Here is a 17,332-nt window from a genome sequence, read left to right as displayed (position 1 = left end):
TGACAATCTTTTTACCTTCTCTTCATTTTTTTTCCGTTACCTATGTACACAGTTCTTGCAATGCTATTTTAACTAAAACAGTGCAGAGCCCCAGCCATTGTAGATGCAGCAGCAGCCATCTGAAAGTAGTAACATGAGTAAAATTTGTGGTTTTGCACAAGTTAAACCTTCTGAATAAGACTTGAAATAGTGCAACCAATTTGCTTGGAAAAAATGCAAGCAATACTGAGAGAGGGAGTTAAGAGAATCTTATCAAGTAGAGATAGAGCACTGACAGCATTAAACTAGGATGCTACTTAGTGTCTTTGCTAACTATGGTGCATTGTGCAAATTAACTAAAGCAAGAAGCCTTGGGCCCCTTACCAAGGTCAGTCTCTTAATAAGAGTGTGAGCCTATGTTAAGAAACTGGCAGAAACTGGTCCTGCGGGTGGACAAGAGCCAAGGAGCAACTGAGTCTGTGCAAAGACAAGAGGTCAACTAGCGGTGATGAGGAAGAGTCATCAACCTTCATCCCCATGACCCCCGACAACCACCACCAGGAGACACTGTGCAAATGCAGATGGGAGGAGTTTATTGAAATGACTCCTTGGAACTAATTTTAATATGAAGCAGGGACAGGTTATGAATATGTATATGTTAGCGTTTATGAAGACACATAATCCACAAAGTGATTATATGAAGGTGCTTTATTAGGCGCCGGAAGTTAGGGGCATGCCTGCCCAAATCTAACTTCGTCCTATTTGTTCACTCAGTTCTCTTTTATCTCCTAAAATATTACATGTGCATTAAGTTTCACAACACATCTATGCATATTAATTTCCTAGCTCTGCCTAGCCCCGCTTCGCATGCTAATTATCTTATCAGTCCTTCTGCGCTTGCATATTACTCTCTGGTGGTCGTCCGGGTGGTCGTCGGGATGAAGTAAGATGTCTTCATCAGAGTTGAACTTTTTAACCTTTTCTTCTTACGCATGCTCTCTGAGCCCTCGGTCTCAGTCCAAACCGCAAGGTTGGATTGATCCAGTTCCCAGGGTCCAAGAGGCCCCAGTTATCTAGATGTCTTGCAAACTGAGCATTCTTTTAGTCCTCCTTACTCCTCATCATGAATCGGTGCATTCTCCCATGCTATCCTTGCACATATATTTTTTATCTTCCAAGCGCAGCCCCGGAACAGTACATCGCAAATGTAACACATTAAGCAATATTGTATTATTTCATCTTCTATTACTAACATATAGGCGTATTGTGAAACTTCATGCATATGTAACTCTTTGCTGCAGATAACCATGGCAAGTTGCCGCGTCAGGTGCGCACGATTTTGGTGGGACTACCCCCCGTGCTGCCCAGCGCTGAATAAACATACCTACTTTACAATCTTATTCATTGTGGAGTCCGTTTTCCACAAGTCAATACGTACATGCCCTTTAAAGAAGTTTTCAGTTTTCCTCGTGGAAATGCATATAACAAATGTAAGCCTTGAAACAGTCTTATATTGTATGGTTACTTTCCTTAAAGTGTTGCTTGCTCCCGTGAAGAAGCCGACAATTTCCGGTTTAAACACCACTAATAGCAACCCAAACTTGAGGGAAAGGCAGGTCTGTGAAGTGGTTTTGCATGAACTGTGAGTAAATCAACACACTTTCTGCTCACAAAGCCTCCTTCCATTGTTTTGGTTGAAGGTCCTGTAAAAATTGACTTTTTCTGATCTGAACACAGTCTGGAGTCTCAAGTATTTGAATAAACTTGATTGTTTTAACATACAATAGTTAACATTTAAGGTGGTCTCACCTTAGAAAAATAGTATATAGATAAAAGCATCTGGTAATAGCTGGGAAGGTACCAGCAAACTGGACCTTTTGAGAGAAAAATACTGCAAAGTTACCTCTTTATGAACACTCTTCACTTCGACAACTGCAAGTTTTTTGGTAGGAACATTCTGGGAAAAAATAAACAACAACCAAACACCATTCTAAATAACTGTCCACCTACAGATAATATAAACCATGAAAAAGGTTTTAAAGTACGTTTAAGTTAAGGTATTTGTGAAGTTTGGCCTCTGGTTCCAGTTATTACTGAATAGTCTGTTACACATTTTCCCTTTCATGGATACTTATTCAGGTAAATGCTCATCATAACTTGATATGTGCAGAACTTCTGTATTTACTGCTCTGTAATTATCTTCTGTGGGAAACTAATGACAAAAACGAGGAAATGGATCCAAGTGTTTAAGCAAATTCAAATGTCTGGACTGGGAGAAACTGGCCTTCCCTCTGAAAAAGTTGGCTTGGTTTAGACCACAGCTCAACAGAGTGCTTTAGGTCTGTGCTACCTTTCAAACATGTGGATTAGATTCACTGATGTCAGCAGGACTTTCCACATTTTAAAATGAGGAACATGTTCAAGTCTTTTTCTTTTGGGGTCAACAGACCGTTCCCTGTTCTCAAGATTATAAAAAGCATTCCCCAGAAAAAGGAATTGCACTGGGCAACAGCTAGGCTTTAGAGAGTTTGAGTCAGGCTGAACTCAGTGCTGAACTCTGCCAGTGCTCTTGCAGTCTCTCATGCTCAGGATTAACTTCACCCTCCTGGGCAGCTGCTGAGAATTATTTCCATCCATTATTGCAAGAGGAAAGTTTTTTACATGTGAGCATTTGTGTATCAATCCTTTGCTGTTGAGGCACACTGATGCAGTGCCCAGCCAGGCTGTGAGGTTCTGCTGCCTGAATCTCACCTCCCTACAGTTAGCACTTACATTTGTATGTATTCTAAACTTCATGAGAAGATATATTTAACTTATAGTGACCATTTACTTGAAATTACCTCTACTGTTTTTTAGCTAAGGTGTAATGCAGTTCTAGCTTTCTGAGACAAGATATACTGCAATGTAATACATATAAATACATATATATATTATTTTCCCACATTCTAAAAAAAAATGTAGCAAGCCGATTCATAGTTATGTATCTGGAGAAGGAGAAATGGCAGCAACTGTTTTGCCTTTGACCTAGAAGAAAGCTGTGCTGATTGAAGGACTCTTAGGATAGTGAAATAGAGTGCCTAACTGCAAATCATTATTTATGTTCAAAATCCTTGGCACAGAAGATGGGTGATAATGCAGTCTTAGAGCACTGGATTTCTTTGCAAAACTGACCAGAAGCCTGAAAGGAAAAATTAGAAAAGTAATTTCTCTGACAAGTTACATAACATTTATAATTTGAGAAAAATCATGAGAAGAGGAAGGGCTCTCCAGCTTTTGTACTTACGGAAAATGAACACAGTTGAAGGGAAGAGCAAAGCCCAAGATATTTATATGTGCTTTTTGGTTGCAGATGGACCAAACCATCTGCAGACATCACTAGAAAGTCATGAGAGACAACACCCAGAGAATGTGTTTTGGTTCAGAAGGCTTGTCCCTGCTGCCATGAGTGACGGATAGCTGCGAACCACTAGGAAGTAAAACTGAAATTTCATTTCACTGAGGCAAGCTCAGTGAAGGCAAGCCCAGAGGCCTATCTGGAGTGAGCCTTCAGCAAATCCCTCTTTGCCAAATATTCCTACAGGATGGCAGGAGAACACCGGGAGGTGTGAAGGCCCTTGGAACCCTGTGACACCACCGCTGTGTCACAAGGCGTCGGGTGGCCCGGAGAACAGCACCAGTTGGGGACAGCCCTGAGAAGCAGCCCACCATTTGGGGACAGCCTGAGGGCGGCTGCCTGAGCCCCGTGCAGGATGGAGTTTCTGGGGACCACACAGGTAGCCAGCTACTGCGGCATGAAGAAGAGCTGCCTGTTCCCGGACCCGGCCCCCACCAGCACCACCAAGGACACCTACCAGTCCTACTACCTACCGGGCTACCGCCACCTCAGCTCCTGGAGGCCCAGTCTGCTTCACAAAGTGATTTCGATCCCTCCCAGCTCTGATGAGCCATTTAATCCTGCTGGGCGGCCACCTACCGTTCTGCCCACATTACGGTCTGCCCTGCACTCCCGCTACAGCACTCGTGACTGGCACCATGCAAACATGGTTCAATTAAAAGGCTCCGAAGCCTCCAGGTACTGGGCTGGTAGGCTGAACACGGATTCAGTGCGACTGATGCAAGATAAGGACCAATTGACTTATGAGATGCAAGAAGACAGTAGAAGAAACCTGGGAGAGAGGATCTCCAACATTGATTTCTGGAGATCTGAGCTTGTCTATGAGCTAGAGTGTCTGCTGAGAGAGACCCAAGCCTTGGAAACCGCAAAGAAACGTCTCGAATGTGCTGTAGATGAAATGCAAGGACCTCTGAAGGTAGGTGTGACACAGCTACTTACTTCACGACTGTGTTGTGGAATGGGTAAAGAAAATAGCTTTCTCTTTGTTGAATACTGTTAGGACTTTCCACTGTTGTCATCAAGACAGATCTTGGTCAAACATTATTCTCAGTAACGAAGAAACCTGGCCACCGTGGTTTTTACATGTACTAGTCAACAAAGGAACCTATCAAGACACTTGTATGTCCTCTTTTCCCTCCTCTCTGCTTGATGCTCTGGGAGGCTGAGTCTCCCTCAGGCACCAGCCGGTCAGCTCAGTACCTTCCAGGAGAGCAGAAGATGGCCCTGTGAGGTGCAGTGTCCTGGTATTGTATTCTAGCTCTGAATTTTCTGTGATCGCTTAGGGAAAGTAATGTTTTCTCTTAAGATGGCATGTCATTTGTGTTATATCTTGCATGTCATTTGTGTTATATCTTGAAGTTCTCCAGAATCTTAATGGCAAATTAACTGCAACAGAGAAGGCCACGGAGATGTATGAGCCTATGAATGGTGCTAGCAAAAACTCCATGCAGAAACTAGAGTCAAAGTTATCAAAATCTGCAATCTTGTAGATGAAATCTGTTTCTATCAGAAATGTTTCTATACAGGTACACATAGATAACCAAAATTCAGTATTCAATAATGACATTGTATGTGTCTGAGGAGGCTTTCTATTCAGCGAACATTTTCCATTGAAAGGCTTTGTGCCAACTGATGGTGTTTCATTTACTGCTATGGTTCTAAACAAGTGGCTGAGACATTACAAGTAAACTCAGCCTGCTCAGGCAGGTTAACTGGACTCATGACTGTAGCTATGAAACTTCTAAACTTCATCACTATGTAAGGGAGGATTAGGGGAGGTGAGGTTAAAGGATTTTGCTATGAATAAGTGTAGAACACAGGTGTTTTAATTCACGCTCTAAACCAAAGCTGGGACAAGTTGAGATGTAGGCCTTGCTGCACAATAATGTGCAGCTAATCAAATGGAAGCTAAGGCAGTCCCTAAAATATGTATTAACAGGTAAGGAAGAACAAGCCACCAAGACTCATCAGTTGTGTGCAGTGAAGCTACCTCCCTGTTCTGTTTTAGCCTCAATAGCTGGTTATTACTTTGTGTGTCAGCTCAGTGGCCCCTGCAGTTTTGTGTTTACTCTCTATAATGTACAGAGACTCTTACAAATGTTCCTTGGTTTGCTTGCAGACTGCCCTGGAATGCTTGTACTACCGTGAGAAGCGGAAAGGCATAGACTTGGTTCATGACGATGTGGAAAAGAACCTCATAAAGGTAAGACTAGACTTTCTAGTTTATTTTTATAACTGAGGGAATAACCAAAGTCCAACTAAATGTTTATCGGCAAAAGAATTAAAATATTTTCTTTCTTTAGTTGATTTGGAAGACTGAGAGGGGAAAGGAGAAGAAACTGGGTTAAACTATGGTTAATGTTCTGTTCACCCTCCCTAGAGCAAGAGGAATAGCTTGGCATCCATGTGAGGTCTCATCTGGTTCTATCTTCTCTGAAGCTATAAAACAATGTAGAAACAATCTCAGGATTGTTTTCTAGGCCATGGTCTGTAAAATCTCAGAAGTTCTTAGGGTATAAAATGCTGGTTTGCTGCCTTGCTTTTTCTATACTCTTACTGAACAAAGAACATGAGGATAGTAGTGACTGCTAAATCTTTTAAATAATAATAATAACAAAATTAATAAAATTTTGCAAAACTTTGAAATAAATTATATTGGATGTATATGAAAACAGAAATATTAGAAAAGAAATTTATGGGACAATACCATTCTTTAAGCATTTTTCTGGATTAAAAGATTTCAAAAGGATGTGCAGACCACTTCAAAAACTGGAATGGTTGTTCAGAGCCTACAGTTTGCAACTTGGTGTTTTGGAGTTTCCAGTGAAGAACCAAGGAGCTAACACATAGTGGTTTGATTATTTCAGAATTTAATTCAGCAAGAAAGTTCATGGCAGGATGAAACACAGCTTATCCTTTCACATGACTCAATGAAAACAGATATATTTTAAAATAAAAAATAAAGACTATTTGTCTGATCTCCCCAAGCACTGCTCTGACTATGGAACAAGCTAGATAGTGACAATAAAGGACAACAAAGGACTATTTTGTAATAACATCAAAGCCAGTTCTAAAGTTGCTGTCATTCCTTCATATACAGTACAAGTACAGAGACAGAACTTATATTTTTAAATCCAGGCTGTCTTAATGACTTCCAAATAATTTAAAGCACTTTATTCAGTTTCAAAATGTATTCATATGAATAATTTTACGCACTCAGGTAAGAGAGTACCTTGGGCTAAAAGAGGGTTTCTAAAAAGGAAAGAGGATGGAATACCATAAGGGACTATGAGTACCATGTTCGCATAATTTCCAGTGTGAGTTGTTTGAGTATTTATTTATTTATTTATTTATTTGAATCGGAGTGGAAACTTGGCTTTGAATTTCTTTGATTAATATTTATAGTTGTGAAGAATTTTATAGTATTTATATCAGGCAGCCTACTTCTGAAATCAGGTATGTTTTTGACCTATTCTGCTATTAACAACATGTTTGTATTGTAGAACAATGTAGCAGTAATTAGAGAGAATAGTTTAATGGACTAAGGCTCATGATACAAGTATCTTCATTATACCTAAGCCAAGGAAATTTGGCCTTCTCTTTATTAGAATGACTCAATCCATTAAAATCTACAGGCATGTTTGATGTAATATAAAAAGCCATACAAAAACAACTCCAGAGATACAGCTTTGTAGCACTGAGGAAGAGAGGGACCAAAACACATTCTTTCTTTATCCATATTACTTTTGACATATATGAGATGGTTGCAACATCTAGAATGTAGAATAAAAAGGGTATATTCACTAAAACAAATACAGTTTGGTGAAAACACTGACAACTGAATATTTTCCACTCTAGGAAGCTGATGTATTCAAGGATTGTCAAGAAATATTGGCAAAACTTGCCCAGAGAATCAATCGTCAGTTGGGGTAAGACTTTACATTTAATTCCTGTTTTAAAGATAGGAAGCTGAATTCAGTGTTAGCTGATATCTAATGAAGACTATAAATAGCCAGTCCAAAATCAGAGGCTTAGCTTGTTAGATGCTCCTGGCCTTCTACTTCTAATTCTTACGAAGGACAGAATAGTATGTTAAACTGCAGAACAGCAATACCTAGCATTTAAAGCACCAGCTGAACCAAGACAATTTACCATCTTCTGTCAAAGATTTTTCCTATTTGCAGTTCTTCAGACTCATTCATATTAGACCACTACAAAGATGTGGGCATCTGTTTTCCAACTGGCTGACTTAAAAAAAAAAAAAAAAAAAGTTGCATTCATAGGGATAAAGAACAATCTTATATAACCACCTGGCTAAGAAATGACAATTTGTGTGATGAGACAAGCCATCCTGGGGTTCTGTTCTGGACAGAAATGAGAACAGGACTCCCATGCCATATTGCCATCCTACAGACTGAGGAGGCAGCATGCTTTCAAACAGCACGAGGTAGATGTATTTGCAACTGGAGTTTCCAAAGGTAACTGTGACTCAATTTTTAGAGTCATGTTAAACCTGAAATACTTAATTAAAATAGGGGACACCAGAATTACAGCTCTGTTATGCCAATGCTGCTGTGTGCCACACTGGAGCAAAGTTCAAAGGGAATAAAGGAATTATTATTATTTTTAATTACAAAACTAAATTCGAAAGCAAAATTGTTATTCACAAAAGAAACAGGAATCTATGCACTTCATAAGGTACGAATTGAGTTACGGATTGGACTTAAATTAATTTTATGTATGTTTATATGCATTTTATAGTTAATAATAGTTAAGACTATTCTGAATATAGCCTGTTCTGTTAACTACACTGAACTGATGCAAATTTACAAAGTAATGTTTCTATGACATGACATGATTCTCAAAAGAAACAGGTCAAGTACTCACACACAATGAACATAACATTGTGAAGTCCTTGATTATTACATTACCAGAGATAAAGACCTAAGCAGACTTTATAAATTATTGCTCTTATTAATGGCACTCAGAACTCACATGAGTCAGGTGATACCTGCAGCTCACCCCACTACTGTGACATACGAGGCATATGATCTGATAAAGGCTAAGTTCATACCTGATGGCATGAACTCTTTCTGGCTCTTTAGGACAGCATTTCTGGTTACCTTTCATTCAATTTTGTGACCGTGTCAGGCAGACTAGTACTAATGCCAATTTACATGTACATAATGGAAAAAACAATATTTGCAAAAAACGTCAACACGTTTGCAGTCTTCCTGATGCACTGGAATGCTGCACTTTGATTTTCTTCATCCATATTACTCCCATTACAGTCCAAAGGCCACATCAGGCCTTCCCTGCTTTTGGAAGAGCCAAGGAGGTTAAGTTATTCCAAAAATTCCTTGTGGGTAAGAAAGCAGTGATGGAGCAACATATTTCTCTCCTGCTAAGTGATTTTTTCCCCCCAAATCAAGAGAGATGGCAAACTATAATTCTGGTATGCTCTTTTCTTTCTCACAGCTTTGCCAGCATGAAAGCTATTACTGAATGCCTATTCGCTTTTGCTCCAAGGCTTTCCTTCATGCCACAAAACAGCTATCTGTTGTTTTTCACCCCTGTGGTCAACTCTCATCAAAATGACAAACATCATTCAATGCACTGAGTTAGATGCTATTCTTTGGGGAATACTCACAATAGGCTAAAAGGAGAGCAGGGATGAATGGTACAGCAGCTTCCTATAGCTAAATTACAGTGCAAAGCATTTTCATGCCACTGTAAACGCCAGCAAACTATAAAATGCAGCATTGCAGGGTGCTAATGAAGGCAAATAGTTACCTAGCACAAAAGCATTAAAGGCAGTTCAGATTAAGGCAAGACTTTCCCTTCACAGTATCAACAGAGATGCGCAGCATGCCCTGGAGCAGGACCTTTCTGACAAAAACTCTGCCCATTTTATTGATGAGAAGTGCTTTAACCTGAGGAACACATCAGACAGCATCAACTTCTACCATGGAGTGGAGAAAGTAGATGGGACGTGAGTATGAGTGGTCACTGTCACCTCCTCTTTCCATGTGACCTGCTCTAAGCCGGAGGCTGGTTGCAGCACAAGTCCTTGCTTATATGTGAAAAGTGATAAAGAAGTGGCTTCTCTCTCTGTATGCCTCTGTCTTTCCTTGGTGCAAAACCCTCCATCACCCTCAGTTATTCCCTGCTTTCTAACAGCTGCCATGGTCGGAGGCCTGGCAGTCTGCAGCACCTATGATGTTCAATGTGCAGTGAGCTGTACGTTTCAGAGAGGACAATCCTTTACAACTGTGTTGCAGCTGACTCCTAGCCTTCAAACTGTTTCATGCAGATACCTCCCTTTGGTATTGATTTATAATCTGTGGCCTTCAGGTTTCAAAACCACAGCAAATCAAAGCAAAATCCAGCTAAAGTGTGCAGTTAAGTGCAACGGGGTGAACAGTGTGCAAGCGTACACCAAGGACTATATAGATATTTATTTTCTTTTGGAAATTAGGCCATCAAGATATAGAGATATGTATTAAATAGTATGACCAGAAAAGATTTGGCATAGTTTAGCATTACTGACTGAATTAAAATTTCCTAATTGTAAACTGTTTTAAACCTTTATCAGTAGTTGCCTTATCAACACCTGCATCCAATCCTGAAGCAATAGCAGAAGGAAAGCAACTTGCAATAGAGGGCAGTGTTTTTGTGCTGATGACCTGCTAGTTCCCTTCTTGCTCTTTAGCATAGCAGTATCTGAATGGTGAATGTACTCCACAATCTCAAATGATGGCAACTCTGTTTTGTTGGACAGAGGAGGGAAATTCCTTATTATTTGTTTAGTTATATTCTACTTTTCATTAAATGATCACCTAATTCATTACTAAAATAAGGGAACATCTGAGAGAAACTTGGCAAGCATTCTGCTGGCTCTAGTAACACTACCTACTTTCAGGATTAGCAATGAATAAAAATATTCTTGTCAACTCTAGTGAAAAAGCAGATTCATGTGGATAAATTTAACAACCCTTTTACTTTCTAACTAACCATAATCCAAAGCAATGCCATTTTTCATTAACATTTTACTGAAGTCATTTGGCAGACTGAGACATACCTGCAGCACTCAGGAGCAGAGCAGGTGTTTTCTGCCTGAATCATTCACCAGAGCCAGCCAGATAAATTAGTCTGGAAAAACAACATTAAAGAACAGATTAAGTACTAAATACTTCAAACAGTCAAGATGAAAACCTTCTTGGAAACTTAATTTTCTGATCAGAAAATGAGTATAATCCATGAGACCAAAAAGATGAAGGAAAAAAAAAAAAAAAAAGAAAGAATGAATGAACAAACAAATGCCCTGCAGAAAGTACACTGAGATCGTTTGGATAAGTAGTTGTAAACACTGTCAGCTCAGGTTTAATACACTGATTTATGCATTCTACTATGAAATCACGTTGGGTGCCTGAAACTTTTCAGGGCAACTGCTAAATGAATGTGTAGCACTAAGGATTTCTTAAATGATTTAGGAAGATCAGTGCTCGGTTTGGAGAGAGAGGAATGCCCTATGAAAAACTGAAAAAAGGGCCTCTGAGAAAACAAACACTGGCATTTTTTTTTGCCTCCTTTAATATTAATTCTCAGTGTTAAATTAAAATCTAAATAAAGTAATTGTGAGACTCAAAAAATGGTGACTTATCTATGCAGAGTTTAACACACAGGCGTAGTTCTTAGAAGGAAGTTTTGTGTGGAGAAGGAAGTCTAAAAGTAGTCAGAAGTTTGTCTCAGCCTTTCAGCTTGGTAACTAAAACATATGTATCTTTCCATAAAACATGCTAAATATTTCTGGTTGAAGGGCAGAGTGACCTAGTAGGCTAAGCAATGCATTAAATGGGGTGGTGAATTTAACTCCAAAGAGGGTAGCTTATGTTGCACCACTTTTCAAGCTGGGGGCTCAGGTGGCAAGTTCAGAGTCCCACAGACTCCCAGGTTGGAAAAATCTGAGTCTGGGATTTAGGTTCAACCAATTATGATATTGAATGTCATCTGTGAAGGCTGGGCATGAAACCAAGCATCCCAAAATTTGTGTGGCTACAGGATATTACAGAGGGAACATTCATGGGTGGTATTTTCAGTGCCGGAACTCTACATTCAGTTTTTCTCTATCTACTCACAGACTTTTCCATAGCAATGCCATTTCTGTATGTCCCATAGATATTGAAAATTTAACAATAATAGCCCTGTAAGTTAAAGCAGAAATGTCCATTGTAATACATGGAAAAGTAAGAGGATGAAAATACTCCAGATGATAGAGATGGAGAGTGATGGAGCTGGGAGAAAATTACTTTTTCCTTTCTCCTATCCTAGCTCAGTCAGTGCCTTATCTGTTTTCCTGCTACCATTCATTCAGATGATGAAAGCTACTAGGAGGCCTGAGCCACTTGCTTTATTGTGTAGGTCATACGTATCTCATGAGGCAGGGCTGCTCTGACAGCAGACCAGAAGTGTTGCCTAACATTCCTTCTCCTGTGATTTCTTGCTCATTTTCCCTGGGTTCTCATGTCATCTGGTAGTTGGTGACGCACAACTCAGTTTCCCAGGACAAAGGCTCTGGGTTCATGAAAGTAGACAGTATTTGAATCTATTATGATGGTGTGCAATTGGCAGGAGATCACGTTAAATAATCTAATAATCAATTAAAGCCACAAGCACTCTCAAATTTGAAACAAAGAAATGAGCCAAATTTCATTTGACATATAGCAGGTATGAACTCAGACAACCACCTAGTCTGTTAAAGGCTGGAAGAAGCTGCATTGCTGACATTCATACTTGATCCCGAAAAAAAAATTTTTAAGCATCACAATACATATACAGCAAAACATAAACTTACTTTGGAGTTGATGTCAGGGGCAGTGAGACCTTTAGTTAGCAGCTATACAAATATTGGCTGGAAAATGAAGATTTTGTTGGGGATTAATGTAATTTAATTATCCAACTTTAAGAAAATAGAGACTTTCATTCTCAAAAAAAAAAAAAAACACAAAAAAAAACCAACTATTTCTTCTACAATGTTCAAGCAAGCCATAGGAACTCTGTAGAAGCAACAGCTCTCCAAAATCTCAGTGTGAACAAATCTTTGCTGTATATGAAATCATGTGAAACAGAGAAGAAAGAAAAAAATGCATATGAAACCCATAAAATCATCTGATGTATGTGACTGCATAGTTTGTACAATTCAGTGGATGGACACAATCTCAGCGTAATTGCCAATTAATAGAAGATAGCTCACCTAAGCTTTTACTTTTATTTTCCTTACTAGAGTTTCAGTTCCCGTAACATGGGCTAAATTCAGTGAAGACAATATCAGGTGCTCTCAGCATGCAAGGGCCAACTCTGTCAAGCTCCGTGAGGATACAGAGGTTGGACTGGAGAGCACATCTGAGGAGATGTGGAATCAATTCGTCAGCACCAACTTGGCCTTTAATAATCGCATTGCCGAAGTAGCTGATGCAAAGAACAAACTCCAAGCACAACTGGCCAAGGTAAGATTCGCTAAGGGTTGGCAGCTGTATATTATCTTAGTTGTACCTGAAAGGCACAGAAATCTTCTCTAGAATTTACATTCTTCCTGAATAAGCACCTCCCCAAAAGGCATGGCTGCATTACCTTTCTGCAAACAATGCATTTGAATCACAGCAGAAGAGCTCACTCAAAGATGAGCAGACTTGACAAGGTGACAAAGTTTTAGAAGAAACCACACAATGTCTGTCCTATATGGAGAGTCAGTGTGATTATGTTCATTTGCAACTTACATGTCCAAAGTGGGGAAAAATATCTTAGATGGTATTTTTTTTTCTATTTTTCATTTATTGAGGATATTCCCTGGTGATTTCCTGATCAAAGAAAAGTACACAAACTACTTGGGGGGTAGGGGTGTTAAACAGTGAAATAACTTTGGAAAGCAAACAAATCAGAAGGTCCACAAAGAGCATCATGACTTCTCTCCTTTAGAGGAAAAAGATTAAGTTTTTGCACTTTCATTTTGCAGCAGCAAGGGAAAAGTTCTGAATTTAAAAATACTTATTTTCAAAATGTCATTAGTCTGACTTTGAACCTAAGTTCCAAGTTGTTCTCCACCTTTTAATAAATACACTTCCACATCTTTAACATGAATTTTTGCCTGGTTGTGGTTGAAAACAGTCTCATATTTCGAGTGGGTCAGACAGTTAACTTTTCAAACATTTTTTCTTTGTTTTCACATGGTAAAAAGCAGAAATGGAAAAGGAGACCTGTATTAAATCCTACCTGTATTACCTTTTCATTCAATTTTCACTGAAAAGTGTGACATGTTGGAAGCGTATTAGTTGAGTTCTGAAACATAGTCTGAAGTTAACAAGAGGTGTTGCCTTTGTACTGACAGATAAAATCTTGTTGAGCTATCAAGACTCACTGTGTTACTTTCATATGACTTCAGGGTTCACTAAGTTCTTCCATTAAGACTCCTTCTCTTACAGAGGAGACTCATGTTCACTCGTTTGTTTCCATGCACATTTGGAAACAATAGAGTTTTCCTGCCATTCTATTTGCCATAAGTAGTTTAAGATGTTTTCAGTTTATTTTTAGGGACTCTTAGGAAAGTGCAAACCAACTAGCTAAATATGTATAAAGTCACAGCACATAAAGTAATGTTTTCTTCTATTTTTTCCTGCTTATAAAGCGTAAAAGATACTGAATGTAGTTTTTGTGTGGTTTGGATCTTACATAAATGAAGCACTTTATCCCTGAATTGGCCATCCAAGTTTCTCATGGATTTAATCTATGAACATTTGCTTCACATTTTCCGTTGGTGTTTTCTAATGCTTTTGAGTGTCCCTTTTATAAAAGAAAGTACAGCACAAGCTAGCACAGGGAGTACATATGGAACCACAAAGTGCATTGTGAGTTATCAACTTACTACCAAAGATTTGGTCACCAAGTCCAGCTGACACAACCTAACTGCTGACAACTTGTACATAAGGGAAGAAAAACTGACTTGTGTCCCTACGCTATCCATACCATTAGATTGCAATAATAAACAAACTGGAGAAACTGAAGTAATCACATTTGTATAAAGAAAATTTAGTTTGTGTCATACACAGAGATAAAAAAACACGTCATACAAAATTGCACTCTATGAACTGCTGTTTTTACTGCTGAGTTGTGTGGTGATAGCACATACGTAGCAGAGAGATCTTCATTTAAAACTCCACAGTAATGTAGTTACATCAGAATAACAAAATGCTGGAAGAAAACTGCACAAGCTAGTGAGTAATAATTCAGGCTGGTCAGTGTTGTCAATTTTGGAGGAAAGTTAATGGTTTTGTTTTCATTCACCATGCAGCTTCCACAGGCTGTCACTTCCTGAGGAACTGAGTAAAACTTATCCTCGGGTCTTCTGGATAACAGAAGAGGGCTAAGGGCCCTTCTTAGGCTACCAGTATCCACACTATAACGTAGGTGTCTAGTTTTGATTTTTGATTGCAACCACAGGTCTATACATGGCAGAAACCAAAAGCATGGAGTAACTATGAAAAGGAAAATGCCATGGCTTTATTGAGCAAAAGTATTGCTGGTTAAGCTGTGGATGAGGTTATATGATAGAAATCCTACTATTTCTCTTGCTCATGATGATACCTCAAAAGCACAAGAGCAAAGAGAAATAAAACTAGGGAAGAAGTGAGTAAGGAGTGAGTACTCATTTCACAGCCATCTATAGGTAAGCATAGCAGACTACCTTTTCTTCTTTCTCCTGGCTTGCATTTAAACTTGTAACACTCAGAGAAAAAAGTACTGCTAGGGTGTTTTAATAAGACAGCCAACAGTGCAGCTGGGACCCGAGGCTTTCCTTTAAACTCTACCACACTTCTGTTCTTCCTTTGGGATGTGATAATAGTCAAATGCAGCTAAACTATGGTTCCTGTTCCTTTCACATCTAATAGCAACCAGACAATGGGTGCCACAATTTCATTTTTTTTGAATTTAGAAAATGAATCATTCTTTCAAAGGCTGTTTTTGCACTGACTTTTCAAGCAACGAATGCTGCTATTAGAGACCTCCTTGCCTCTACCAAACTCTTCTCGTAGCTAAGCAGACTACCTCCATGAATTTAGAGAAGAGTGAGCATAGAAAAGGTATGCTGTCTTGGAACCAGGAAAAGATTTATATTTAATGAGGTCTGGAGCCCATTTCTGAATGAAAAAATGTTTTTCTGCTTTGTGAAACAGCCAAATCTCTTCCAGACAAAAAGGCTATACAGGGAACCTCAGGCAACCATTTGTTTCTAAAATCTGTACGCTCAGAATGGAAAGAATAAAAAAAAAAATACATAAAAGAGTAAACAGTGTGAATATGTGGTCAAAAAATTACCAGATATTGAAATAGCACATTTTCTTCTGTTTATGTCACTTGCACATAAAAGATCATCTGGCTAAGATTATGAACCAAATGCCCAATGCCTCAGCTTGTGTTCCACTACATTTTCTTTAACAACATAGAGGACCAGGTGGAATAGTTTTTGTCTTACATTGTAGATTTCATCTACTGGCTCTGGAAACATTTTGTTATCCTTTGGAACTAAACTTTTTGTAAAAACTTACAAAACCTGGGATCCGTACACTGTATTAGTGTCTGTGATTGATACTGTGGTGGAGATGCATGCTGTGGTTAGCATTTGCACTTAAAATGTTGTACATTTATGTACCTAAAATGTTTCTCCTAGCCTGAGTTTTTTCATATTTTGTTTATATTGCAGGGATATATAAAGGTGAATACCAGCCAAACTAATTCCACCCTTTCATTGAGTTATTTTAAAAAATAAAATTCCATATGGAAAACCCCTGTTTATTTTTCTTCTGCTAGTTAAAAAAATAAAATCTCCCACATTAGGGGAGTTTTATGTCACTTGGCCACAGCATGATGTCTACTCATATACCTATCTTGCCGTCAAAGAGAAGAAAAACAACTCTGTTAGTCTTCACATGTGCAAAAGCACATATGCATCTCCATCCACCGCCAGTAGAATTGGCCTTTGACTTAAGCTCAAGAAATAATATTTGTCCAAAAATAAAGTGGGTGACGTTATACGTGCCTGGGTCATGCCTGTAGAGACAGAAGGCCAGCCTCCGTTTCAGGGTTGGAAAGCATCAAGGAACAGTTAGTACCCAACTCCCTTTGTCAGAATCCTTTAATATTTACATGAAAACAGTTCACATACTCTACATATTCTGTGCTGTAGGGATATGCCAGAAGGAGGGAATGACTGTTTCTGTCAGAGGGGTAGGACCACAAGACAACAATATATTGTCTAGTCATGGATAAATTGCATTAAAAACAGTAGTACCAAGTGATACATGGAACAGAGGTGTATCAGTGAAGAGTGAGATCTCTGCTCACCATGTAGGCTGTCCTTACAGCCACCCTTTCATGATCCTAACTTTCTCTGCAAGAACGCCATTGCTTCAAACCTGTTTAGGGAAAGGCACTACCAAAAGGAACATGGATATTGCTTTTGTAATAATCCATTAGAACATTGTTGTATTGCTGTTCTCAACTGGTAAACAGCCTCTCTCTTCCTGCCTTTCTTTCCTTTGCTTGATGACAGTATTGTATCACACACAAGATTATGTGAACAGAGTGCTACTCATTTATTGCTTGGAAAACAATAAACTGGAAAAAAAATACAGGAATGAACAAGATTTACTTAGTTCTGAATTTATGCAGGCAAACTAAGAAATATCACATGGAGATTGCTATACCTGTTATTTTTCAGAGCTAGGATTTTCTCCTTAGTGGACATTTGCGCGTGTTGCATCGTGTACCTTCTTTCCTGCATGCTGCTGCCTGCCGGGCTGCTTTACAGAGCTGCTGTCCAGAAGAATTGCTGGGTAGACATTCTAGTTCACAAGTAGCTGGTAACAGTTATGCTATTGAAGGCTCTGTGTGGATGCTCCCTAGCAT

At 39.0% G+C, this 17,332-nt stretch overlaps 1 protein-coding gene across 4 annotated transcripts in view; it reads left to right on the top strand.

Moving 5' to 3' along the window:
* TEKT5 (tektin 5) overlaps positions 1-17,332 on the top strand; it is a 34,855-nt gene that overhangs the window by 1,075 nt on the left and 16,448 nt on the right. For 2 of the 4 annotated variants that reach the window (XM_066977976.1, XM_066977975.1), the window contains 5 exons: positions 3,329-4,289; positions 5,493-5,576; positions 7,232-7,302; positions 9,222-9,365; positions 12,657-12,879. In XM_066977976.1, coding sequence (XP_066834077.1) covers positions 3,729-4,289; positions 5,493-5,576; positions 7,232-7,302; positions 9,222-9,365; positions 12,657-12,879 — 1,083 coding nt within the window. In that variant the 5' untranslated portion in view covers positions 3,329-3,728. Of the gene's footprint in view, positions 1-3,328; positions 4,290-5,492; positions 5,577-7,231; positions 7,303-9,221; positions 9,366-12,656; positions 12,880-17,332 lie in introns of those variants that run through there. The other 2 variants (XM_066977977.1, XM_013189505.3) reach the window with 2 other exon arrangements.

The sequence above is a fragment of the Anser cygnoides genome, chromosome 15 (assembly GCF_040182565.1).
Source record: "Anser cygnoides isolate HZ-2024a breed goose chromosome 15, Taihu_goose_T2T_genome, whole genome shotgun sequence".
Classification (NCBI taxonomy): Eukaryota; Metazoa; Chordata; class Aves; order Anseriformes; family Anatidae; genus Anser; species Anser cygnoides.
The sequence above is the reverse complement of the archived record's forward strand: the minus strand, read 5'-3'. Positions and strand labels throughout refer to the sequence as shown.